The 25,704-nt window shown below is 42.3% G+C and overlaps 5 protein-coding genes and 1 long non-coding RNA gene across 7 annotated transcripts in view; 2 read left to right on the forward strand and 4 right to left on the reverse strand.

Annotated features, from left to right (window-relative positions):
* Positions 1-38: 38 nt before the first annotated feature.
* On the reverse strand, positions 39-10,624 carry LOC124263916 (cell division cycle protein 20 homolog). The gene is made up of 9 exons (XM_046698641.1): positions 10,511-10,624; positions 8,777-9,025; positions 8,106-8,357; positions 7,276-7,404; positions 6,500-6,696; positions 5,568-5,662; positions 4,205-4,442; positions 1,546-1,671; positions 39-1,200 (listed from the first exon to the last, which is right to left on the reverse strand). Coding segments are annotated over exons 1-9 (1,587 nt in total). The 5' UTR covers positions 10,512-10,624; the 3' UTR covers positions 39-900.
* On the reverse strand, positions 2,079-2,909 carry LOC124263918. The gene is made up of 3 exons (XR_006894985.1): positions 2,769-2,909; positions 2,446-2,681; positions 2,079-2,185 (listed from the first exon to the last, which is right to left on the reverse strand). It is a non-coding gene; the product is annotated as an uncharacterized LOC124263918 (long non-coding RNA).
* A 109-nt stretch (positions 10,625-10,733) lies between the features above and the next one.
* LOC124263948 (glutathione peroxidase 7-like) lies at positions 10,734-17,286 on the forward strand. The gene is made up of 5 exons (XM_046698675.1): positions 10,734-11,039; positions 13,227-13,296; positions 13,349-13,428; positions 14,418-14,532; positions 14,951-17,286. The coding sequence occupies exons 1-5, from the start codon at positions 10,818-10,820 to the stop codon at positions 15,151-15,153; spliced, it is 690 nt and encodes a 229-aa protein (XP_046554631.1). The 5' UTR covers positions 10,734-10,817; the 3' UTR covers positions 15,154-17,286.
* Positions 17,287-19,134: 1,848 nt separating this feature from the next.
* Positions 19,135-23,038, reverse strand: LOC124263924 (selenoprotein Pb-like). The gene is made up of 3 exons (XM_046698653.1): positions 22,865-23,038; positions 21,644-21,850; positions 19,135-21,267 (listed from the first exon to the last, which is right to left on the reverse strand). Exons 2-3 carry the CDS (start codon positions 21,811-21,813, stop codon positions 20,925-20,927), a joined length of 513 nt encoding a protein of 170 aa, XP_046554609.1. The 5' UTR covers positions 21,814-21,850; positions 22,865-23,038; the 3' UTR covers positions 19,135-20,924.
* On the reverse strand, positions 22,880-25,167 carry LOC124263925. Of its 2 annotated transcripts, none has more exons than XM_046698654.1 (2): positions 25,011-25,167; positions 22,880-23,073 (listed from the first exon to the last, which is right to left on the reverse strand). In XM_046698654.1, the coding sequence occupies exons 1-2, from the start codon at positions 25,150-25,152 to the stop codon at positions 22,880-22,882; spliced, it is 336 nt and encodes a 111-aa protein (XP_046554610.1). In that variant the 5' UTR covers positions 25,153-25,167. The 2 variants fall into 2 exon arrangements, with proteins under 2 accessions (XP_046554610.1, XP_046554611.1); XM_046698655.1 differs by having other exon boundaries at positions 22,891-23,075; positions 25,014-25,167.
* Positions 24,363-25,704, forward strand: part of LOC124263921 (F-box only protein 25-like) — a 42,762-nt gene continuing 41,420 nt past the window's right edge. Inside the window, exon 1 of the mRNA XM_046698651.1 lies at positions 24,363-24,438. The gene's annotated coding sequence lies outside the window, so the exon portion shown is untranslated. The remainder of the gene's footprint in view (positions 24,439-25,704) is intronic.

A 25,704-nucleotide genomic window follows, 5' to 3' on the forward strand; every position in this document is an offset into this window, starting at 1 on the left:
GAATTCCCATGCTTCAAATACTCAATAACACCCGGAAATTGGCCAACACATGATGTTTATCTCCTAATTGTTACCTGCGTGGGTACAGGTGGTCATCCCCTAGGGGGCAATAAGCAGATAGATGATGTCTTATGAACTCTGAGGAACTACCGGTATGGATTTTGTGTCTCCAGAGTGGCATTAGTCCCAAGATTTGGGGAAGAAAAACAATCTGAAACTTCACAGAAGGAAGTCTGTTGTTAAGCTGACAATGTAATAAACAATGGATGATATCATATTATGTTTTTCAACAATAAAGCACTGGCTTGATACAGTTTCTACTGACCAATTAATCTACACTGTTATCACAATGTTATTACACATGATCTTGCCCCTACTATACATAACAAAACATAGTAACAACAAGTATATACCTCCTGTGGGCTTTGGTGGTAGCACTGGGACGTGATCATGGAGTGGGTAATCAATTACCCATGTAATGGGTATTACTGATCATGTTCATTTATGGTTGCTTCAAAATGGGTTTCAAAAGTGTTCTTCATATGTACAAATACTGCTAACTACCACTGGCCACATGTACTGCTTCACCTTGGTGTCAGTCAAAGTAGTGACCAGAATGATGACTGAGATAGCCACGGTCAGTAAACAGCCACAACTAACAACACTATTACATCAAACAAGTAAGTTACAACCAGCATCTTGCCATAATTACAAGATTTCTGCTCGCCACATGTAGGCTAGATTTGATGAAGAAGAGTTGTTATTTGCTGATGTGTGGTGACAGTGAAAGAAACAGAAGGATGAGATAAGTTGATGGAAGTGACACACGTCTAGGAAATGTCCTACACATGTAGTACAACATCATATTGCACAGAGAGTGGATCATTGTCCATGGAAATATCATCTAATCAGAGCTCGATGCAGTGTGGAGGATGTGCCCTTGGATGCAGATTTCTGGGTGGTCTTCTTCTTCTCATCAACTGCGAAACACTTCCACAGCCGTAGTGTCTCATCAGCGCCAGCAGACACCACGGTGGTGCCATCTGGCGACATGGCCATGTGGAGCACCCTTGCAGTGTGGCCTGTCAGCTCTGCTATCTTCGACATGGCAGGATATTTCCAGATGATCAGCTGATTCTGAGCAAACCCATGACTTGAGATGAGTTCCCTGTGCTCTGTCGACCACAGTAGAGCGCACACCTGAAGGAGCATTTAACACATGAAAACCACTGCCAGTGATATGTTATGTCAGTTCTTTGGAGAAACATTTAAATAAGAATGAGTGAGTGAGCACTCTGCAATATTCCAGCTATATGGCGGTGATCTGTAAATAATCAAGTCTGGACCAGACATTCCAGTGATCAACAGAATGAGCATCGATCTACATAATTGGTTTGGAAAAGAATTTTTCTCATATAATCTGAAACTTTTAATGCCTGATGTCAACAAGCAACTCCTCATGCAAATATAATTGTAATCTTCCTTTACTCTATCCTACATTGTACTGAGTGAACAACAGCATTTCTGCTGGAGATTTATACTCACCTGTGACTTGGTATCAACAGCATTCAGACAGGCCCCAGTGTTGCAGTTCCAGAAGCGAATGTGTCGGTCAGCCGTTCCCCCACCACTTGCCAGCAGGCTGGACTGCCATGGACACCAAGCCACAGCCTGCAACAACAGTATTACAAAACAACATTCATACCTATTTGTAGTGTTGATATTTCACACATTTCTTTATTGTCTTCCTTCAAAACCGAATCAGTATTTGTTGTACACTAATGTAAACTCATAATAGTTTTGTTTGTTTAGTGTTTATTGACGCACTCAGCAATATTCAAGCTACCGATATATGGCGCCAGTCTGTGAATAATCGAGTCTGGACCAGACATTCTAGTGATTAACAGTATTTATAAGCATTAATATATGCAAATTGGATACAGCATCAGACCTGCTACTTGTTGCTAGATTGTCCTGTGAATAAAGGCAACAGTTGTTGACAGACCTACACTGCTGCTGGTAGCTAGATAGTCCCGTGAATAAAGGCAACAGTTGTGGACAGACCTACACTGCTGCTGCTGGTAGCTAGATAGTCCCGTGAATAAAGGCAACAGTTGTGGACAGAACTACACTGCTGCTGGTAGCTAGATAGTCCCATGAATATAGGCAACAGTTGTGGACAGACCTACACTGCTGCTGGTAGCTAGATAGTCCCATGAATAAAGGCAACAGTTGTGGACAGAACTACACTGATGCTGGTAGCTAGATAGTCCCTTGAATAAAGGCAACAGTTGTGGACAGAACTACACTGCTGCTGGTAGCTAGATAGTCCCATGAAATCCCATGAATATAGGGCAACAAAGGCAACAGTTGTGGACAGACCTACACTGCTGCTGGTAGCTAGATAGTCCCGTCCCATGAATATAGGCAACAGTTGTGACAGACCTACACTGCTGCTGGTAGCTAGATAGTCCCATGAATAAAGGCAACAGTTGTGGACAGACCTACACTGCTGCTGGTAGCTAGATAGTCCCGTGAATAAAGGCAACAGTTGTGGACAGAACTACACTGCTGCTGGTAGCTAGATAGTCCCGTGAATATAGGCAACAGTTGTGGACAGACCTACACTGCTGCTGGTAGCTAGATAGTCCCGTGAATATAGTCAACAGTTGTTGACAGACCTACACTGCTGCTGGTAGCTAGATAGTCCCGTGATAGTGACAGACCCACTGCTGCTGGTAGAATATAGTCAACAGTTGTTGACAGACCTACACTGCTGCTGGTAGCTAGATAGTCCCGTGAATATAGGCAACAGTTGTGGACAGACCTACACTGCTGCTGGTAGCTAGATAGTCCCTTGAATAAAGGCAACAGTTGTGGACAGACCTACACTGCTGCTGGTAGCTAGATAGTCCCAGTGAATAAAGGCAACAGTTGTGGACAGTTGTGGACAGACCTACACTGCTGCTGGTAGCTAGATAGTCCCGTGAATATAGTCAACAGTTGTTGACAGACCTACACTGCTGCTGGTAGCTAGATAGTCCCGTGAATATAGTCAACAGTTGTTGACAGACCTACACTGCTGCTGGTAGCTAGATAGTCCCGTGAATATACCGTATACCAGGAAATTTTCAAGGTACTAAAATTTCGAGGTTTGAGACCCCCAGAGCTTTCGAGGTGATTTAAATTTCGAGGTTTGGGGCCTAAAATATATAAATATTTTAGACAATTTTAATTTCGAGGTTAGAAGAAAGTGGCCAGAAACATGACTTACTGGATTAATACTCACTGAGCTATCGGCAAAACTCCTAGTAGCCAGTGAAAACTGCCGTCTGACTGTTATAACTACCGGTAAACCAGTCCATGGCAGAAATAATAGTAATGAAAACAACCCTTTGATCCTTTGTTGTGATAAATGACCCATGAAACACTCTGTCGGCAGTGTTCAAACATGACGCCATTTTTTCTCAGACGATATTGTTTTTTTAACAACTAACTATAGGCATGTATGACGGGTCTCTTCTGAAACTATGTTGTTGTTAGAAAGCTGACAAGTTGACCTCTTTAGCGAAACTGACCAACTGCACGGATGCCTTACAGCCCCAGGATGTTTGTGTAAACAATCCCCTTAAAGACGCGCATTCATCAAACCTGGCATCGCTGATGCAGTCCGTTTGGCCAGAGAGTGACATCAAGTGTATTGACAGTTGGTTTGACTTCACATGTAAGACACTTGATTGAATTACCTATTTTTTGTAATGCATGTTATTCTGGACCAACAATTACAACACAATTAAATAGTCTCGACACCGCATTTCTGTTGTTTGTTTATTCAGGCCGTTCAGGGTCACTGAACGTTAAGATTAGTTGTAGACAGGCATTAAAGAGTTAATGCGCATGTCAGGAAGTCATTGGTTGCCAGCAGTTGAAATGCTTATCGATAGGAAATCTAACCCAAAGGTTTGAAGTTCGGAAAAATTCATGGATATAATATTTTCGAGGTTGCGTTTCTAACCTCGAAAACCTCGAAAATTAGATACCTCGAAAATTTCCCTGGAATATGATAGGCAACAGTTGTGGACAGACCTACACTGCTGCTGGTAGCTAGAGTGTACCGTGAATATATGCAACAGTTGTGGACAGACCTAGACTGCTCCTTGTAGCTAGATTGTACCATGAATATATGCAACAGTTGTGGACGTACCTTGACTGCTGCTTGGTGCTGGGAGAAGGAGTATAAGGGCTGAGTGTTTTCTGTGGACTGGCTACCCATAGCTGCTGACCAGATGTTGAGGATGTTGTCATTGCCACCGCTGGCGAGGTATTTGCCATCTGGAGACCACTTGAGACCACATACTTCCTGTGCATGCCCAGTGAGAGAGCCCACATGATGCTGAGCCATTCTCACATCGTGATGGTGGATGCTGCCACTTCTCGAACCACTGAAACAGGGGGAGCATGAGGAGCTGTGTACAAACTGCCAAACAGGAATGTAGGAGTTGAAGAGACAGTTAAAGATAAAGTCGAGAAGAAAATGAGTAACAGAACATGCTGAGTGATCAAGCAAGAGAAAGAGAGTAGGTGGATGGATTGAGTGGGTGGAGTGAGCGAGTGAGTTTAGTTTAACGCCGCCGTTTTACGCTGCACTATATGACGATGGTCTGTAAATAATCAAGTCTGCACCAGACAATCCAGTGATCAACAGCATGAGCATTGATCTGTACAAGTGGGAACTGATGACAGGTGTCAACCAAGTCAGCAAGCCTGACCACCCCGATCCCGTTAGTCGCCTCTTACGACAAGCATGGGTTACTGAAGATCAATATTCTAACCCGGACCTTCAGGATGGAGCGAGAAGGTAGATGGATTGAGTTGGTTGAGTGAGAGGGTGGATGGATTGAGTGGGTGAGAAGGTGGATGGATTGAGTGGGTGAAGTGAGAAGGTGGATGGGTGGAGTGAGAGGGTGGATGGATTGATGGGTGGAGAGAGGTGGATTGAGTGAGAAAGTGGATTGATTGAGTGGGTGGAATGAGAAGGTGGATGGATTGAGTGGGTGGAAAACGTGACAGAGCAAAGTGGTGGAGTGAGTGGGTTTATTAAGTGAGTGGGTGGAAAAAGTGAGTGAGCGAGTGAGATTAGTTTTCCGCCGCTTTTAGCAATATTCCAGCAATATCACGGCGGGGGACACCAGAAAAGGGTTTCACACATTGAACCCATGGAAAAAGTGAGAGTGGGTGGGTGGAGTGAGTGGATGGATGAATGAAGTGAGTGGGTGGGTGGGGTAGATGAAGTGAGAGAGTCAGTTGGTGGATGAAGTGAGTGGGTGGGTGGGGTGGATGAAATGAGAGAGTCAGTTGGTGTGTGGTGTGAGTGAGGGGGTGGATAAAGTGAGGGATTCAGTTGGTGGATGAAGTGAGAATGACTGGGGTGGAAGAAGTGAGAGTGTGAAGGGGGTGAATGAATTGAGAGTGTGAAGGGGGTGGGTGAAGTGAGCGTGTGGGTGGGGTGGATGAAGTGTGAGAGTGACTGGGGTGGAATAAATGAGAGAGACGAACGGAGTGTGCACCTGCTGAGGATGTAGGAGTTCCAGGAGAGGCTACCAACACGTGCAGCATGGCTCCGCATGCTCCGCAGCTTCTTCTGCTGCATCACATCCCACAACTGAAACACGCATTACAACAGGAATAGTTCAGGGAGCATAAGTTGTATCAAGAAATCGCTTATCAAAATTGATCCTGGTATTCCTGTTCTAGTGTTGCTGGAAGTGAGTGCCTGCTCCTCACACAGATATGCAGCTGATACTACCAGTCGACAGATACAGAACTTTCTTCAGATTCTTCCCAAGAGTATTCCTACATCATACACATAGGGATACTGTTTCTGTTGTGTGTCCTGTTACTTGGTGTTTGCCAAAGGCCTTTGTGGGTACTTGTCAACACTTGGCTCTCTGTACCATTTTCAGTGGAACTAGCTGTAATTATGTACCCTCTGACAAATCCGCAGTGCACGATAGAAGTCTACAACCCACCAGACCCAGTGTCTGACTGTATACACAATGACTTTGACTGAAGTTGATATGTGACATGTAACACTTGTTTGCTGTTTATTTTATCTCTGGTTAATAATTTCAAAATATAAGAAATGTTAAATCTGAAATGTGTGTTTAATTTTTATTCCATGGGTCCTGGAATTTTCAATGGGTCAGACAGACATCTTAAACTTACAGGGTGTCCTCTTTGAAACACCATTCGGAACACTGTAATTAGTGATGCTACACAACAGAACACAACTAACTCAGGCTTGAAAAATTTTAATCCACAAAGTTATGCTACTATTGTTTTAATACAAATATGCTAAGTCTATGCTAAAGTATGAGAGTTGAGTAGCTGGAAGTCTGATGTTAGTGGACTGAGTCCTGTACTGCAGATATGCCTGATATGTTGTCTACAAGAGGTTCTACTCCACTCTGGAGTCACAGCTGCAGACTGACCCACCCACCTGGACCTCGCCACTACTGGTGCCAACAGCTAGGTAGTTTCCCTCCTTGATCCAGGACACAGCACCAATGTACTCGTCCTGCCCATCCATTTGACACAGCTGGCTGATGTCGCCGCTACTGGCATTCCACAGGTAGACCGAGCTGCCCAGACACACCGCTAGGTAATTGTTCACTGACCAGTCCAGCAGGTTCAGGTCTGCCAACATCCAAGTCAGTCAGTGATAGAGTAGGGTTTTAGTTAAATATGAGAAAGATCAAATGATAGATCAAATGCGAAAGCTACTCTGCCATCAGGAATGACACTCAGCATTAAACACAGACTTTGTCTACATGACAGACAGTTTCATTGTATAAAATTTGAGAATCTGGAGGATTTCTTCATTACTCCCAGCTACGCTGTTTTACAGTCCCCGACATTCACACCTTCAGAAAGTGGTTATCATAACCATTTGATCATTATTCTTCACGGCTACAAAACACAGACATCTGTCCCTATTATCTGGTGTAATGTCTTGTAATAAGTTAGACTCTCTGTAGATCATGACTGATATGATAACTGGTTGGGATTACTAGCTAAACATTGTCAGGGGCCAGCTCAAAATAACAAAAGGACATGTACATTTTCCACCATGTTATATCCAACAAGGACAGAATGACACTTAGGAATGAAACTGTCACACTTAAAGCAGCTAATCGGACCTCGAGGCCAACTATATAAAAAAAACACACACCCCACCCCCCCACCGGATAAATCCAACCAAGTTGCAGTACTCACAATAATCATCTAGGATGTCTGGGGCATCGAGGATTCTCTCGGGTACTTGTGGAATGTGTCGTATTGTCTTCTTGGCACTTGCGGTGGTCTTGGTTGTACTGTACAACACCCTCAGGTTGTTGTTGTAGCCTGGGAACAACCACACAATGTCAAACACAGCAATCATTTCCCTTCTCTTCCATGCTCTCATAAAGCAACACACATTCTAAAACAATTCTAGCTGGTTAGACAATCTTCATGGCATTTAGGTGCTGGTAGCATCAGTGAAGGCAGGCTTGACATGCGGATTTCAGTCTTGCTATGCTTTACATGAGACGATTTGGTACAAATACTAGCATCTGTACTAAAACTTCCCACTGAAAGAATGAAGTGGTAAGACAGCATCAAAGCAAAAGAAAGTATTTCAAATATGCCAGGGATTTTTCATTAACTGCTTTCTTAGCATTATCCCATTCAAATAGGAGCAGTCTGTAAATAATTGAGTCTGCCCCAAAGAATCCAATGATGACCGAGTCTGATCTACTCAGTAGCCTCAGCTGACTGCCTCAGTTGATGAAACCAGCATTCATACCAGGATTCCACACAGGTAAAATTACCTTTGAATCCACTGATGAGATATATATGCATGCCTGTAGTGAGTTGGATGTTGCTGGACAACCCAGGAGTTTCCGTAAGGTGCATACAAAACAAATGATAATCAGGGTGTCCTCTGGTAATTAAAACGAGAGTAGTCTCCCACTCTGCTTAACACTGATACATCCAACAGGACCGATATATAAGAAGATTAATGATTGCATTAGAACATGTTCAGAGACAACCAATCACTGTACCTTCAGGTGCTTGAGGAGCTTTGCTCTTGTAGGCGATGATCTTGCTGTTGAGGAGCTCGCCATTGAGGTTGTCACTCATCACACGCTGGTACTCTTGCTGAGTTGGACTCAGAAGCTCATTGTCCTCTGGCTTCCCCTCGCTGACAATCTTATAGTGGCCCAACTCAAACTGGGTGGTAGCACGGTTGGGGATGAACCGGTCCCCTCCTGTAGGGGTCTTGGGGGCTTTACCGCCAGGAGTGCGATGTTTGCCTGTCATGTGTCACAAATAATATATTCATTTTTCTAAAACTAAGGTCAGAACCATAATGATACACATGATTAGTGTTCAAAACAAAGGTGTGGCCTTGAAGTTTGTTTTTTAACACTCCATTCAACAATACTCAAGCTTACTGCTAATGGCGGCCGATAAATACCACACAGTACACACGCCATTAGGATACTAAGTCAACACCCTCTGATCCACACACAACATAGTCCCCACAAACAACAGACACAGCCTGCTCAGACCTGGACTGCCCTGGATTCAATGCAGGTTCCGTAGGGCTTACACTATCTGCATCTAGCATGGCATGGTCCTCTGACATCAGGCTTACCACAAGGGGCCATGGACATTCTGAGACTGAGTACCCCATGACATATTTCCACATCTCATCAAACTGCTTCCTTACCTGAAGACTTTGGTGTTTTCTTGGTCTCTGTTGAAGGTGTTTTGGCTCCGGCACCCATGGATTTGTTGGCAGTCTTCATGGGAGTCTTGGCAGATGTGCTGACGTTGAGAGAGTTGTTGACTGAAATATTGCAGTCAGCATCCGTCTTCTTTGTCCATCGTGATGTGAGTGGCCCTCTTGTCCCACCAGCGATGGGAGCATCCATCCTCACCAAACTGCTCACCTCATTCTCCAGGTTGAAGTGAGACACTACATACACAACATGACCCTTTGAACATTACACCTAACAGATATTCACTTCTTTAGTGACTTACAATTTTTATTTTTATTGTCACTCATTTGTATAGGAATTCTATAGGTTTTAACAGTAACATGAGGATAACCTGCCTGTTGCTTAGTCAGATTGATTTACCTCTGTTATTCTGTCTGCCTGTAATAATGGGATGCAAGCTAAATGGAACCTATGTGATATCCACAGCAAACCAACCTGTGCTTCACTACACTTCATTTAAAAACATCACTGTTGGGAGCACCTTTAGAATACAGCACCACACCTTCTCGTGCGGACGATGATCACAAGCCTCATGCTAAATATTAATTTGGGTTTTCTTGTTTGAAATAACACTATGATAATCAAGAGATGAGATAAGAACAGGATAATATTTCATTGTATAATGTAATCATTCAATTAAACATGCGTTGAGATAGTTTATATATTGTCCCACCCATTGTATTGTATCTTGTGACATTTGTGTCCTTGGGCATATTGAAATGTGTAAAACCATGTCATCCTTTTCCACATTATCTGATGCAAATACGTTAAACAGGGCCTTGTTCTACAATGTTGTTAGTATTATTCAGGGCTGTTAACAGTGAAGAGAATATATAGGGTTCACCCGGGCAATACAGGCATGGTATCGTAGGACTATATACACTTTTGGACGTTTTCAGACACATCTATCTATCGCCCAAAATGCGGCATCATTTGGGAACTTGCGTGTAACCATAGCCTAGTTGGAGGTTTCGTTGACATTTACAACACCGATCATAATGCGCTGATGTGAATTGATGCTTGTATGGAGAAAAACATGGTTTTTATGTGCTTTGAGTGCTTAATTTTGAGGGGTGTTATTCCCAAAGCGGAAGCTCAACAATTACCCGTTCGAGGGATGTACCGAACTTGTATAATGTTTTTGGACAATTTTACTGAAAATCAATGACATAGATATTCAGTTTTTTTAATGAAACATCTTTTCCTGAACATGATATAAATTTGCATTTTGTCCAAAAAGTTATTTTTTCAAGCTGAGGAGGTTCATTAACTATTCATCTCTATGATCATATAAAACCATTTCGTGCGGAAATTGATAGTTTGTGAAATAATTAGAAAAATGTTCAAATATAAAATAGGCAGAACAGCCTATAATAGGCCGATCGGTAGGTTTTCCCAACCTGACTTCTGTCCGTCACAACACAGCTTGTCCTCTGGGTACTTTCATTATTGTGTCTCACTTTATGCTTGACCCCCAGGTCTATAATCATGATAATAGTCTACGTCATAAGGACGGGTTGGGTTGACAAGAAGCGTTTTCACTGAGAATATGACTTTAGTCACAATTTGTGTCAATACACAATGTGACGTTAATCAAAATATTACTGTTGGTCCACAACAGTTCACAGATCCGATCGCAGGTGAAAAAACTCTGGTTGGATATCAGACTAATAAATACTCACTTTTTTAAGCGTTGATAACTAAAACAAATATATTTTCTTTCATTCGATCTTTCCCGTCTCCCGTTCTCCTGCGTGTCTTAACATGAACGTAGCTTCGTTCTATGTTTAAGTTTACCGCTTTGTTATTGGCCAATCAATCGACAGAGCGAACGCTGATTGGTTGCTGAACAGGGGAGCTCAAAACAATCTGTATGAGATCTCAACGGTACTTTCCGAGATTTCCGGTTCCACGTTGTTGACATTTTGTAGGGTTACACGTGTGCTATTCAAGAAAGTGGACCCATTTGTTTCCAGGGTTGTTTGGACAATGAAAGTGTTTAAAAGCAGTCTATTCCATTACGATATGACACTCATAGTATCGTTAGCGATCAGTTTTATAGCAACATTTCCAGCTGCAACTTTATGCTTCGAAAATGAACAGGGCAGTGTTGCAGACGACACGAAATTTGATCCGTCGAAAAATTTCTACATGTATGACGTGTATGATCTGAAAGGAAAGCTGGTACCATTGAAAAGGTATATGGGAAAGGTTGGTTACATTTACGGAATAAGCATGTTAGATAGCTGGCTATGCATTTAGACTTCTACAGTGAGCTTAGGTCTGTGTTTGTGTTACAGATTTGTGGCATGTGTCAAAGATTTCGGAAACAAATGAGTTTCTTGTTTAATAACATCTAACATCATCAGCATTCCGCTGTAATGCATTACGACAACAGAAAGCGAAATCTATGAATGAATGATCCATAAATATATTGTCTCCTAGTTCATATGAATAAACTCGTATTCGAGCCAAGGCCTACATAGATCTCCCAAATAATGACCAAAGGCCTGATTACGCCCCCAACCCCCTCAAGGTGAAAATATATTCATTTGACTCTTAATTCCAAGGAATTTATCAAGTAATTTATTATCATGATTAGACATCAGTTTTAGTCAGGCCAGTCTAATTTTCCTTCCATTTGGTCTTTTGTTCGCCTTTCTTAAATTATTGCCACTCACATTTCTTTGATAATTAATCTCATCTGAAGATGTAAAGCAGACTAGTACTGATATGTAAAGATTTAGTCTCTCCATGTGATGGTCCATATATTTACCTAGTGTCTGTATTTCTGATGCATGCAAAAGTTATAACTAAACTGAAGTAAATATTGCATAGAAATTCATCTTTAGCACAAGTTGTACACTGTGTATTGCAGGTATCCCTGGTGGTGAATGTTGTACACTGTGTATTGCAGGTATCCCTGGTGGTGAGTGTGGCTAAAACTGAATGTTGTGCACTGTGTATTGCAGGTATCCCTGGTGGTGAATGTGGCCAGTGAGTGTGGCTAAAACTGAATGTTGTACACTGTGTATTGCAGGTATCTCTGGTGGTGAATGTGGCCAGTGAGTGTGGCTAAAACTGAATGTTGTGCACTGTGTATTGCAGGTATCCCTGGTGGTGAATGTGGCCAGTGAGTGTGGCTAAAACTGAATGTTGTGCACTGTGTATTGCAGGTATCCCTGGAGGTGAATGTGGCCAGTGAGTGTGGCTAAAACTGAATATTGTCCACTGTGTATTGCAGGTATCCCTGGAGGTGAATGTGGCCAGTGAGTGTGGCTAAAACTGATTATTGTCCACTGTGTATTGCAGGTATCTCTGATGGTGAATGTGGCCAGTGAGTGTGGCTAAAACTGAATGTTGTGCACTGTGTATTGCAGGTATCCCTGGTGGTGAATGTGGCTAGTGAGTGTGGCTAAAACAATGTTGTGCACTGTGTATTGCAGGTATCTCTGATGGTGAATGTGGCCAGTGAGTGTGGCTAAAACTGAATGTTGTGCACTGTGTATTGCAGGTATCCCTGGTGGTGAATGTGGCCAGTGAGTGTGGCTAAAACTGAATGTTGTGCACTGTGTATTGCAGGTATCCCTGGTGGTGAATGTGGCCAGTGAGTGTGGCTAAAACTGAATGTTGTGCACTGTGTATTGCAGGTATCCCTGCTGGTGAATGTGGCCAGTGAGTGTGGCTAAAACTGAATATTGTGCACTGTGTATTGCAGGTATCCCTGGTGGTGAATGTGGCCAGTGAGTGTGGCTAAAACTGAATGTTGTGCACTGTGTATTGCAGGTATCCCTGGAGGTGAATGTGGCCAGTGAGTGTGGCTAAAACTGAATGTTGTGCACTGTGTATTGCAGGTATCCCTGGTGGTGAATGTGGCCAGTGAGTGTGGCTAAAACTGAATATTGTGCACTGTGTATTGCAGGTATCCCTGGTGGTGAATGTGGCCAGTGAGTGTGGCTAAAACTGAATGTTGTACACTGTGTATTGCAGGTATCCCTGGTGGTGAATGTGGCCAGTGAGTGTGGCTAAAACTGAATGTTGTGCACTGTGTATTGCAGGTATCCCTGGTGGTGAATGTGGCCAGTGAGTGTGGCTAAAACTGAATGTTGTGCACTGTGTATTGCAGGTATCCCTGGTGGTGAATGTGGCCAGTGAGTGTGGCTAAAACTGAATGTTGTGCACTGTGTATTGCAGGTATCCCTGGTGGTGAATGTGGCCAGTGAGTGTGGCTAAAACTGAATATTGTGCACTGTGTATTGCAGGTATCCCTGGTGGTGAATGTGGCCAGTGAGTGTGGCTAAAACTGAATATTGTGCACTGTGTATTGCAGGTATCCCTGGTGGTGAATGTGGCCAGTGAGTGTGGCTAAAACTGAATATTGTGCACTGTGTATTGCAGGTATCCCTGGTGGTGAATGTGGCCAGTGAGTGTGGCTACACAGATCCAACAGTGTGGCTAAAACTGAAGGGTCTGTGTATTGCAGGACTCCATAATGAACTGAGTGTTCACTGAACCGACAGGTTCACTGGTGGTGAATGTGGCCTTGTGGCTAAAACTGAATGTTGTTCCCTGTAACCAGTTTGGTTCTCAAGAGCCTGGGGTTAGTACTGTCATTAGCTTATGATTGCATGTTGACAATAATCTAGAGCACTGATGCAGTAAGGCACTAAGGATCTCCTGACTAAGTGATGTGCATCTAATCAGTACTGTGGTGGCTGTTTGGCCAAGCTTGATCAAGTCATATCTGTGTCACCAAAGTTAAAAACTTTCAGTTTGTAAATACCCCCACTACATCATCAGGATATGGTAAAATTCCTGAAACTAATTTCTGCCCTTACCCATTCACAACCTGAACACACAACTACATCGTCAAGTATGCTACATAATGATAGTGCTTTGAATGAAGCTCTTGGGTAAAACAATATGTTGAAATATGAATTTAAAAATAATTCAAAGTATTGTTTTGCATATGGAGACAGACTGAGGAGAACATTTCACATTGACAGGGGTTCAAAAAAAAATTAAAAAGCCACTTGCCACAGGGCAAGTGACTTTAAGAAAGTAACTTGTCCTGACTAATTTTCCACTTGCCCTGATTTTATGACATAATTATGATGATGTAATTATGAAAGAAGAAATCAACATGGTATTTGATGTTAATGTTTACTGGACTATTTATTGAAAAGTGATAAATAGCAAAGAAAGATAACTCTACTTTATCATCATTGCGCGAAATTTAATAGCTACATTTTGAGCAGATATGAAATTAAATCAAAGTTTATTTGCAGTTTGAAACCATAAGTGGAAATTATCTAGTAGCCCACGGACAAGTAAGATACCATTATTTGATTGCCCGAAATGAAAACTGACTTGTCCCGGGCGATGGGATTTTTGAACCCCTGCATTGAGACCCAGGTTTTGTTTTAGAGAGATAAACATAAACAAAAAACCGTAAACTGAGCCCTAATCATGTTGAATTGAAACCAGCTAAACTTGTTTGTTAGCTGATCTCATGTCTGGAGCAAATAAAAACAGCAATAAGTATTTTTCTTATGTAGTGGTGGTGAATTTTTGTACTTACTCTTCCAGAGCAGTACTGACATCGACCAGTTTGTGAAGCGCAAGTACAAGGTGAACTTCCCCATGTTTGCCAAGGTCAACATCACTGGTGACAGTGTACCCGAGGCATGGAAACTGCTTACTGGTAAAATAGATCTTGTCTGTTGCTTGATGTTATTTACAAAAACTATATCAGTTATGCCCACACACCCCAATCAATTGCTAGTGAACACAGGCATCTTTCCTGATACCATGTTGTTACGGTTAGCATTGCAACAATCACACAATCTTGAGTCAGGTTTGCCAGCTGAGTATTTTGTTTCTGCAGATGTTTGTAGTGCCTTTGTTTTGAAATACATGATTGTCAAAGTAGTTCTCATGTCATTTTCAAGTCAGCTTCACACAGTGTGTGTGTGTAATGGGTTTCCGTTGGTTTCTATTGTACAATGCGAATTTAGCAAGCGTCTAAATCTCATAATTTTAGAGTGTGAAAATTATGACAAGGAACTTAATTCTGAAGACTGATTGTGTTGATTAATGCATTGTTATTGTTGATATTTTAGCTGAGGCGGGTAAATCCCCCACATGGAACTTCTGGAAGTACTTGGTCAATGGCAAGGGACATGTGGTTGATGCCTGGGGGCCCTGGGTAGATGTTGATGACATCAAAGGAGCTGTACTGGATGCAGTGGAAGAGTTAATGCCCTTTGATCTTCCGTACCAGGCACACCATGATGACCATGAACACGACCATGAAGAGTTGTGAGGAGATCCGTGTGTGAAACCAGGGCCACAAGACAAACACTGAGTAACATTGTCTTGATGCGTCATCTCATTCCATTGAAATATACAATAGTTTTATTACTATTAACATGGTAACCCAACAATCTGCTCATCAAAAGCAGCAAAATTTGTATGCTTTAAATGATGAAGGACAGGAAATTGTAATCATTAGTATGAGGTTACAAGTTATTTAATTGGTACAACAGTGGCCTGTAAATTGTAAATGTTGGGCACCAGTTAATTGTCTGGAAATGTTCGTCTGGTATTATTGTATATTTCTCTGTCACTTATAATCTTTAATTCCAGATGGTATTTTTGAGGGAAACATTTTACGTCCATGTGTTACTTAGTTTCAGTGTAGATCTTTCCACAAAACTGTGTTCACCAAAACTTACTGAAGATGAATTTGGTGAATACACTAAGTAATTTGTTTGCTACGAAAGTAAGCATTTAAAATTAAGTTATCATCTGTGAAGTGGGGTTTTGGTAAAACTAGAAACTTGTCTTAGTGTGACCCTTGTAAACAATATTTACAAATTTCACAATGACCTCTATAGTGTTGAATATTGACTGTTCCATTAGGGAGAAACTATTTCTTTCTACTCACCATGTTCCAGTTTAAGCAGAAGCTTGTTCATGAATTACAAATTGAAACCTAGTACAGTGTATAGTGAGAAGTGACATCTGAGTGTACAATGAGGTATTGTTTCTTTGGGGTTCCATGTTTTGGGACATATGACTTGAATCCTTTTCGTTACTTAGTATTATCATTATGCCACCTATGTAGTCGATAGACTCTGTTGTGTGCATCAACCCAAGGAACGGAACTCAACAATGATTGAAAGGGATCTTATGTGACCACATTCTGTTGTTGGCACGGTTACTTGTTAAAATTATTTCTACTAAAGTCTTCCCTTAATGTTAAGGCATGTTAATGCAAACAATATAAGACAAAAGACTACACCTTTCTACTGAAAAGTCCCATGTATGTTGAGATAATTTCAGGGAATCCATAACTGTTTTTTATGATCACTGCCAATCCCATGAAGAGATGAAATAGTTGCTCCATGTACCTTTCCAGGGATGTGCCTTCTGTTTAATTGATGGTGGCATCAGTGGTAGTGTTGTCACTGTCAACGCTTGGTGCTGTCTCCATGTTTGTCTTTTCCGTCCATTTACTGCTCATAATCAAAATATCATGTACTAACTTTTGATCCTTTTGATGATTTTTGTCCTATTATTTGCCTGTTATTTGTCTGATTTTAATAACACACTCATGCGGTGTTGTGATGCTGCTATTTACTATTGCATATTTACTCTAATGGCGACTTCATTGTGTCCAGTGTATTTCTGGGCACAGTATTTGGTATGTTCATGATGTCAGTATCCTGTTTTATTACATAACTACTTAGTCATATGATAGCAAAACAGCATTGTAGTACAGCCAGCTGGGGCAAAGTCCATGTTATACTCTGATTTCTGTATTGCACAGCTGCCAGATCTTGAACTTGGCCTTGAACTTGAACACTACTTTTCAAAATCATTTTACATGCAATGCAACCTCTAAAGAGTGTCCCAGAAGAAATGAACGATTGAAACATAGTTTATGAATGGAAGTTTATTTGTGTCAGATATTATTCTGTTGTGTGTCTTTCGTGATCAGAACCTGACACTAGATTGATGATATTAAGCGAGGAATGTCATGTCATATCTACAGGTGTGATACCCCTTGTGCTGAGTGATACTCAGGTCAGAGTAAATTCAATGCAGAAGTTTCAATAGTACCACTTAGAGTCAGATTGATAGTCTTTGCCATGAACAGGGTATGTGATACATATAGAACATCATATCCTAAGATGTCCTGGTAGGAGAGGAACAACTTGTTCATCAAACTCATTGTTCCTCTCCCCCCCCCCATTGCCTCTTGTTATTCAATACATCAGGTCCACTAGTATCCTATATATGCAGGCATTGTAGGTGGTGTGTCACAGAAGTACTTATGCAGCCCCCAACACAGTATTATCACATGTGCCAAATATTATCCTGATATTTTAAGACACATTGATGGTCTATTTACCTAATGTGACTAAAGAATAAATGTTTTTACCTTCATCAATATAGCTTTTTGTAATGCTAGCTGTGTGTGTGATCTCTGGGGTTATCCCCGGCATGTAATGCAGGGGGATATAGTCGTCGCATCGTCCTTCTGTCCTCCATCCTCCGTAATCTCTGTCGAGCATCTCGTTGAATATTTTTCAACAAAACTTGGTAGATATATCAAACAAAACCTAAAGTGGTGCCTTTGCTATTTGCAGGTTTATGTCATTTATATTTTCTTGGTTTCCATGGAAAACGTTTTGGACTTAGTCTCAAATATAGTCGTTTCCTCACAACTTCTGTTAAGTATTTGTCAAAACTTAGTAGATATATCAAACAAATCCTAAAGTGGTGCCTTTTGCTGTTTTCAGAATTTTTATTTTAATTTTTCTTGGTTTCCATCAGTTGAACTTTTTGTTTCCGGAGCATAACTCAATCGTTCTTCGACTTGGTAGGTATATCAAACATAAGCTAAAGTGGTTTTTGCTATTTACAGTTTATGTAATTTTTTGTTTTCTTGGTTTCCATGGAAATATTTCAAACTTAGTCTCAAAAGGAGGGATTGGTTTCGTTTCTGGAGCACAACTCAAAAACCGTTCAATATTTTTCAACAAAACTTTAGATATATCAAACATTACAGATTATTATTTCATTTTATTTTTATTTTTTCCCGGTTTCATGGAAACGTTTTGGACTTAGTCTCAAAAAGGAGGGATTGGTTTCTTTTCCGGAGCATAACTCAAAAACTGTTCAGTATTTTTCAACAAAACTTGGTAGATGTATCAAACAAAACCTAAATCATGAAAAATAAAAATGCCAAAAATCTGCAAATAGCAAAAGGCAATACTTCAAGATCTGTTTGATATATCTACCAAGTCTTGTAGAAAGATATTGAATGGTTTTCAAGTTGTGAACCGAAAGAAACCCATCCCTCTCTTTTGAGACTATGTCCGAAACGTTTCCATGAAAACCAAGAAAAATAAAAATGCCAAAAATCTGTAAACAGCTAAAGGCACCATTTTAGGTTGTGTTTGATATATCTACCAAGTCTTGCAGAAAGATAATGAATGGTTTTCAAGTTGTGCTCCATGAAAACCGAAGCTGTAAACAGTTTCACCGCCCTCTTTGAGACTATGTCCCAAAACGCTTCCATGAAAACCAAGAAAAATAAAAATGCCAAAAATCTGTAAATAGCAAAAGGCACCACTTTGGGATCTGCCTTATATCTGCCTAGTTTTGCTGAAATATATTAAGAAGTTTTTGAGTTGTGCTCCGGAAACAAAGCCAACCCTCCCTTTTGAGACTATGTCCGAAACGTTTCCATGAAAACCGAGAAAATAATAACTCACAAAAATCTGTAAATAGCAAAAGGCACCACTTTAGGTTCTGTTTGATATATCTACAAATTTTGCAAGAAAAAAATGAATGGTTATTGAGTTGTGCTCCGGAAACGAAGCCCACCCTCCCTTTTGAGACTATGTCCAAAACGTTTCCATGAAAACCGAGAAAAATAAAAATGACCAAAATCTGTAAATAGCAAAAGGCACCACCTTAGGTTCTTGTGTGATATATCTACCAATTTTGATTGAAAAATATTGAACGTTTTTTTGAGTTGTGCTCTGGAAACAACATGATTACAGACGGACGAGGCGTCAACTATATCCCCGCATTACATGCTGGGGGTGGGGTGATAAAAATGCTCTGTCGCAGGCCAGCATTTGTAGCTGAGACATGGCTTTGTGAAATAAACCTCTCGACTACTTGGGTATTAAGGCCTCTCGACTGCCAACTTGGTTGTCCCTGGCTACTTGACCTCCAGGACTAGTGGTGCTGCCAAACACCGATTTCAAGCATAAACAAGATTACATTGGCATCAAATGGTTTTATTCATGAACTCTTACAAAACCTTGAGTCTGTGTCCATTGCATTCTCACAAGGTGATCAAAACCACCACTCTTTTTCCAAGTTTTGTGATGGCCTCTCATTCTCAGCAGATGGCAGTAGCTACAGTCTCATCAGTTTACAACACCACAACACAGATGTGGCAACCTGACCCAAACACCTCACTTGTACAAAACAACTAATGATCCTGCAGTGATTGTGACCCAAACTTGATTGTTGGCTGAAGAAGCAATATGTATGGGTAAGGTTCTACATCTATTGCACTGCCTTTGAATAAAACCATTCACAAATACTTCAACTCACATTAATAATCAGATCATGTCATAACAGAGGCACAGTACAAAGCAGAAATATATTTTGGAAATACTTTCGCTACCATTTGTCTTATCAAATGAAAGTTCTATGTGTTTTGTAATGTGCCCCACCTTGTGATGAAAGATGAGCATGCATACAAAATTTATGGTGAAGAAAATGAATGATCTCTGCCCTATGTTGTCCCTAGATGTCCAGCGATGCCCCAGTTCTAGCTTCCTGCATTGGGAGACCGCCAGGTTTTATCCCAAATGCTTTCATTTACACTGGCCTCTTTCTGGACAGGTAGGAGGGCCATAGTGACAGAGGGAGAAAGATACAGGACAACTGATAAGAAGCTTTTATATGTGCGACATTCACTTTCATTTTCAGGCATATGATCGTTTGGAATTAACAATATATAGTGTAGGGTAGGAAAGTGGAAGATTGTGACAGATTACTGTCATTCTGTGCCTGTTCCAATGGGTCACTGTCAAGGAGAACCAAGAGGGGTGGTCATTGCTGAGGTCATTGTCATGTGACTCGGGAGCTGAACCAACTACTCTCCGATCACACTCAGGTGGAGGGAGAGGAGACACGTGAGTTGTCACCTTGTCACTGTCAGGATTCTAAACCAGATGGTCAAGAACAGGAGATGGGAGAAGAGCTGGATTGCCCTTGTCATTGTCAAGAGCCTGCAAGTCCAGATGGTCAGTCTCAGGACTGTGGCCGAGTCTGACACAGTCATGAAACAGAGCCGGATTCCTGCGCCTGTCACTGGTACAGTGGACCTGGTCCACTAGTGACCTGCCCTTGTCACTGTCAAGATGACCCCAAACCTGAAGGTCATTGTCAAGATGATGGATTTTGTCCTGAGCTGTGTTGTCACTGTCAGCTACCCCCCAAACCAGCTGGTCACTGTCAAGTGGAGGGTGACCCGTCAGACGTCTGAAGCTGTCACTGTCAGGAGGACCCTGTACCTGGTCAACGACAGGAAGCTCCTGTTCTTGGTCACTGACAATTGTGACCTCCTTCTTGACACTGTCAGCACTCAGAGCCACTGGGGCAGCTTCAGCGACGAGCAACTGTTGAAGATCATGATCAAGTGCCATGTCTAAAACGACACTCGCAGTCACCGCCAGAGGCTGGTCAGTTACATCTGGATTCTGAGACTGCGGGTCACTGACAACGTTTCAGTGACAGATCACTCTGCTGACGTCACTGTCACCTGTTCTGAAGACGTCAGGGTTTGGATTTAGGAGACTGATGTCTGCAGGCCTGACAGAGACATCTCTCCCTTAGAGCTGGAGGTGGACGATGTCAGGAACATCTCCAGCCCACGGGACGACTGTCACCAAGGTCAGCCAGCTGCTGGTAACACGATCATCTCCGGCTCGACTCGTGCGAGGAGCACAGACAATCATGAGTAGGTGTACGGGTTGTGGAAGGGGCACTGGGTCAGGCTCAGTGCTGCCTATGGCGATGTGCAAAGTTATCTCTGTTATGGTTCAGCCTGTTCTGACGTCGCAGTCTTCTCAGAATCCTACACAAAAGGTCTTGACATCTGGGGGATCTCGAGGGTAGACGTTCTACGGTAGGATCATCTCCCTGCATCTGATCATGGGGGTTGGTTTGATGACGAGTTGAGGAATGGTCGTGATGGTGATGTCTCCGACCATGATGGCGTTGATAATTGAGCCGACAGTAGCATGGGCTGTCATAGTAGGTGGTCCAGAGTGCCATCTGGGTGTAGTGATAGCGAAGGATGGTCATTGGGAATTCAATATGGTAGGTCTGTTGTCCACATCTAGAACAAGAAAATAGATTTTACAGTTATTTCGGTGTTACTTTTAAGTTAAAACAGACGAGTGGTTTCCCAGGTGATCCACAAAGTCGGAGGACAGTTAGTTCCAAGATTCACACGTGAAGTCCAGCAATGGATTAATTGGCCAGAAAGCGTTTGGTAATCTAGTTCAACTTTGAACCCAAAATTCTCCTGTTTCCCCATCGGCATTTATATAACAGAGAAACAGCGCCTTAACGAAGTCACCAGACCTTCGAGCCGACCCACTCAGTGAATGGTATGAGAGCTGTCATTTCACAATGAATAAGTGTTGGATCAAGTTTCTATAGATTCTTATTTCTAATGGCAATGTGGGAAGATAGTTTAGTTGGTTGCCGACCTGTCAAATATGAAGAAATCGTCCTTGTGGCCGCCGTAGACTCGCTCCCAAAGTCCGAGGTGCGGAGTGTCTTGGTAGACAGGGAAGGTGACCAGTCTGGCCAGCTGGTTGTACATGAGGAGGGAGCCGTTGCTGTAGTCGTTGATGATGATCATGTTGATGTCGGGCATGCCGTGATCAGCAAACAAACCACGGAGAATTTCCAGACTGAAGGTGAATGAGTGAGTGAATATTCTGTTATCAGCTGTTACACAGTTCACATACAGGTACACATCATATTCCTACTGAAATTGGGGGCTATAACCTTCAGGCCATAGTGTTAATCCATTGGAGCCAACACCAGCTTCGTCTGGAACAGTGCAACACAAACGTAAACTTCCAACAAAATTACTCTGACGGGCGTGTAATCGTCTGTGACAAGTTAAGAAAGGTAACGTTGAAGTTGCGGAGAGGCGTCTGGGGTATTATCAGAAACAAAGCCCCGGCAGAGAGGCGTCTGGGGTATTATCAGAAACAAAGCCCCGGCAGAGAGGCGTCTGTGGTGTTTATCAGAAACAAAGCCCCGGCAGAGAGGCGTCTGGGGTATTTATCAGAAACAAAGCCCCGGCAGAGAGGCGTCTGGGGTATTTATCAGAAACAAAGCCATGGCGGAGAGGCGTCTGGGGTATTTATCAGAAACAAAGCTATGGCGGAGAGGCGTCTGGGGTATTATCAGAAACAAAGCCCCGGCAGAGAGGCGTCTGGGGTATTATCAGAAACAAAGCCCCGGCAGAGAGGCGTCTGGGGTATTTATCAGAAACAAAGCCATGGCGGAGAGGCGTCTGGGGTATTTATCAGAAACAAAGCCATGGTGGAGAGGCGTCTGGGGTATTTATCAGAAACAAAGCCATGGCGGAGACGCGTCTGGGGTGTTTATCAGAAACAAAGCCATGGCGGAAAGGCGTCTGGGGTATTTATCAGAAACAAAGCCATGGCAGAGAGGCGTCTTGGGTATGTATCAGAAACAAAGCCATGGCGGAAAGGGGTCTGGGGTATTTATCAGAAACAAAGCTATGGCGGAGAGGCGTCTGGGGTATTTATCAGAAACAAAGCTATGGCGGAGACGCGTCTGGGGTATTTATCAGAAACAAATCCATGGGTAATGGAGGATGCAGTCAGACGTCAAGAGATGAACATACATTTTATCACTGTATTGTTGTAACCAAACACAGCGACACTTACCCTGCGGCCTGGGTTCTACAGAAGGATCAGCTGGCCTTTAGCAGCGCCACCAACGTCACATTGCCGCGCAACTGCTCCATCGGCCGCACACCATCTACCGACCACGACGCGGGTCGGGAGCAGTCGAGGGCCAGGGCAGGAGGGGCGAGGACGAAGATGGCTGCTAAAGCCAGCAGAGCCCGTGGGCTCCGCATAGTGGCGTGGACAACCTGGAGACAAACAGCCATGTTACTCATGTCACAAATCACATACATGCTCGTAGTAAACCAAGATCAAGGTAGATCTTACCTTGTCAACAAATACAGGCACAAAGGGACGTGATATCATTGGTATTCAAGTAGTTTATGTGTGAATACTGAGTACATACTCCCAGTTCGATCTGTGACGTCAGGAGGAGGTCATACTGAAAATTGGATCCGAACCACTTCAATAAGCCACGGTGTAACCATTTGTTGTTGGTTCTGGTTCACTGGTTCTGGGTATATCAAAGTCTGATGGTGCTTTAAAATGTATTTGAGATAATAATCGTTCAAGATCCAAAAGGTTGGACAAAGACGAAGAAGGATATAAATTGGGTTTACAATTTGAATTTTGTGGCAGCCAAGCTGAGAAATGTATTCCAACCTCTTGAGTTAGCTGCATCATGGCAGGGACAAGTTTGTGAAGTTGTGAAGTTTCATCTTCACTGGATCGATGGTATCTCACATCATGTTAACAATGCAAGCATTACATATGTAGCAAATGTCATAAACAAAATAGAGAAACGGACATAAACAGACATACTGGAAATTCGATTCGAGTCGCTTGAAAGTGTGGTGTCGTGGGCAGGGAGCAGGTTCAGTGGGTCCCCACGGACGGCGGACGGGGTTTAAATTGTCCAGTATGGCTGCTGGCTGGCTGACATATCTGATTTTGGATTGAGATGCCAGGAAGTGACGGGTAACTAAATACAGTGACCTTGGAGGACCACCTCCTTCTTAAAGCCGTCCAGCTGCCATACTGAGACTGCAATTCTGATGCCTTGAACTAACTTGAACTCCCGTAGAGTAATATAACTCAAGATTTACCACTGACTCTATTGAGAGGTTCACAACGATGGTCCACATAAACTTTCAACTTTTCAGACAAGAGAGGTTATTAGTGTAAAGTTACTGCGGTTATCAGTTGTGATAAGATGGAGCTGAGATGTAATCCGTTGGATACTGATCCACTAGGACGTATCTGACCTACATGAAGTGGATAGACACTGGATACATGTACCAACAACACAACTATATATATCTCATGTTAATGGCAAACAAGCATATATGTAGGCTACATAGAGTATGACACCCAAATGCTATTTTGAATAAATAATTGCTTCATGTGAGCTCACTGCACAGGGCTCGAGATCCACGAGGTGTCTCCATGCTGGCAATATTTACTGTATACAGGTGTTATTTAGGATTGTTGTGTAGATCAGGTCTACCTGTTGGTGGGTAGATCACGTGCACATAGCGTGACCAGGTCAACGACTAGTCAAGGTCATTCTGCAGGCACTCACTGGATTTTACGAGGCCTGTATCAGTTTCAAGGTTGGTTTTCTTTTATTAGTATGTTTCAACTATGAACGTTTTACAACCGGTTGGCTGTTGATTGTGCTTTGAGCAGCACTGCAATGTACAATCATCAACTGTTTGAGAGGCATTCTAGAAGTTGTAAGCAATAGGAATGACAAGTGTTTATGGATGATCAACTTCTTTATTGTACAATCAGAGACCATATAATAGATTATATGGTCTCTGGTACAATTGCGTACACCGTTTTCAATAACCAACTTTAAAGAGCCTCGTCTAACCATCATCGTGTAGGATATAGCTGTTAAGCGCATGGCTGACTGTAAGGGGGTAAACTAAAGCATGTGTAGAGTTTTCACTGGAACCCAAAATGTTGCATGTTACAATGAACGAAGGTTCAGGTTGTGAAATGTGGAGAGGGGCAAAATACGGGTCTCGCCTGGAGGGTCCCTCATCCCAGTCGGTTCAGTGAACGCAGGACCCGCTTTAAAAGAATGCGTTACTAACTGCTCTTCATGTGACTGGCGGGTATTAATATTCTATAGATTGTTTAGCAAGTTGTTAAGCTCCTTCCAGATGGCAGCTCTTACCTGTGTGTAGCGCTCGATGTGCCCTTGTTTTCCAGCGACCAACTCGCACGAAATGAGGAGATGATGAGTGCCCCAGCTGATATGTGCTGGCTGGCTCGTGAACTTTAACCCTTAACCCCTTATCACGGGATCTACTTGGCATCTGGGTCTTATATAGAACAGTTGAATGTATGGTATACCACATGTATGAAATGGTCAAATGTATGTTATATCACATGTATAGAACAGTCAAATGTATGTTATATCACATGTATAGAACAGTACGAATGTATGTTATACCGCATGTATAGAATAGTAGGAATCCATGTTATAACACACGTATAAAACAGTGCGAATGTATGTTATAACACATATATAGAAAAGCGAATATAACAGTGCGAATATATGTTGTTCGGCGTGTATATAACAGTGGGAATATATCTTGTTCCACTTGTATAGAACAGTGGGAATATATGTTGTTCCACACATATAGAACAGTGGGAATATATGTTGTTCCACATATATAGAACAGTGGGAATATATGTTGTTCCACATATATAGAACAGTGGGAATATATGTTGTTCCACATATATAGAACAGTGGGAATATATGTTGTTCCACATATATAGAACAGTGGGAATATATGTTGTTCCACATATATAGAACAGTGGGAATATATGTTGTTCCACATATATAGAACAGTGGGAACGTATCC

Source organism: Haliotis rubra, unplaced genomic scaffold (genome assembly GCF_003918875.1).
Source record: "Haliotis rubra isolate DU_JTF1 unplaced genomic scaffold, ASM391887v1 Scf90, whole genome shotgun sequence".
Classification (NCBI taxonomy): domain Eukaryota; kingdom Metazoa; phylum Mollusca; class Gastropoda; order Lepetellida; family Haliotidae; genus Haliotis; species Haliotis rubra.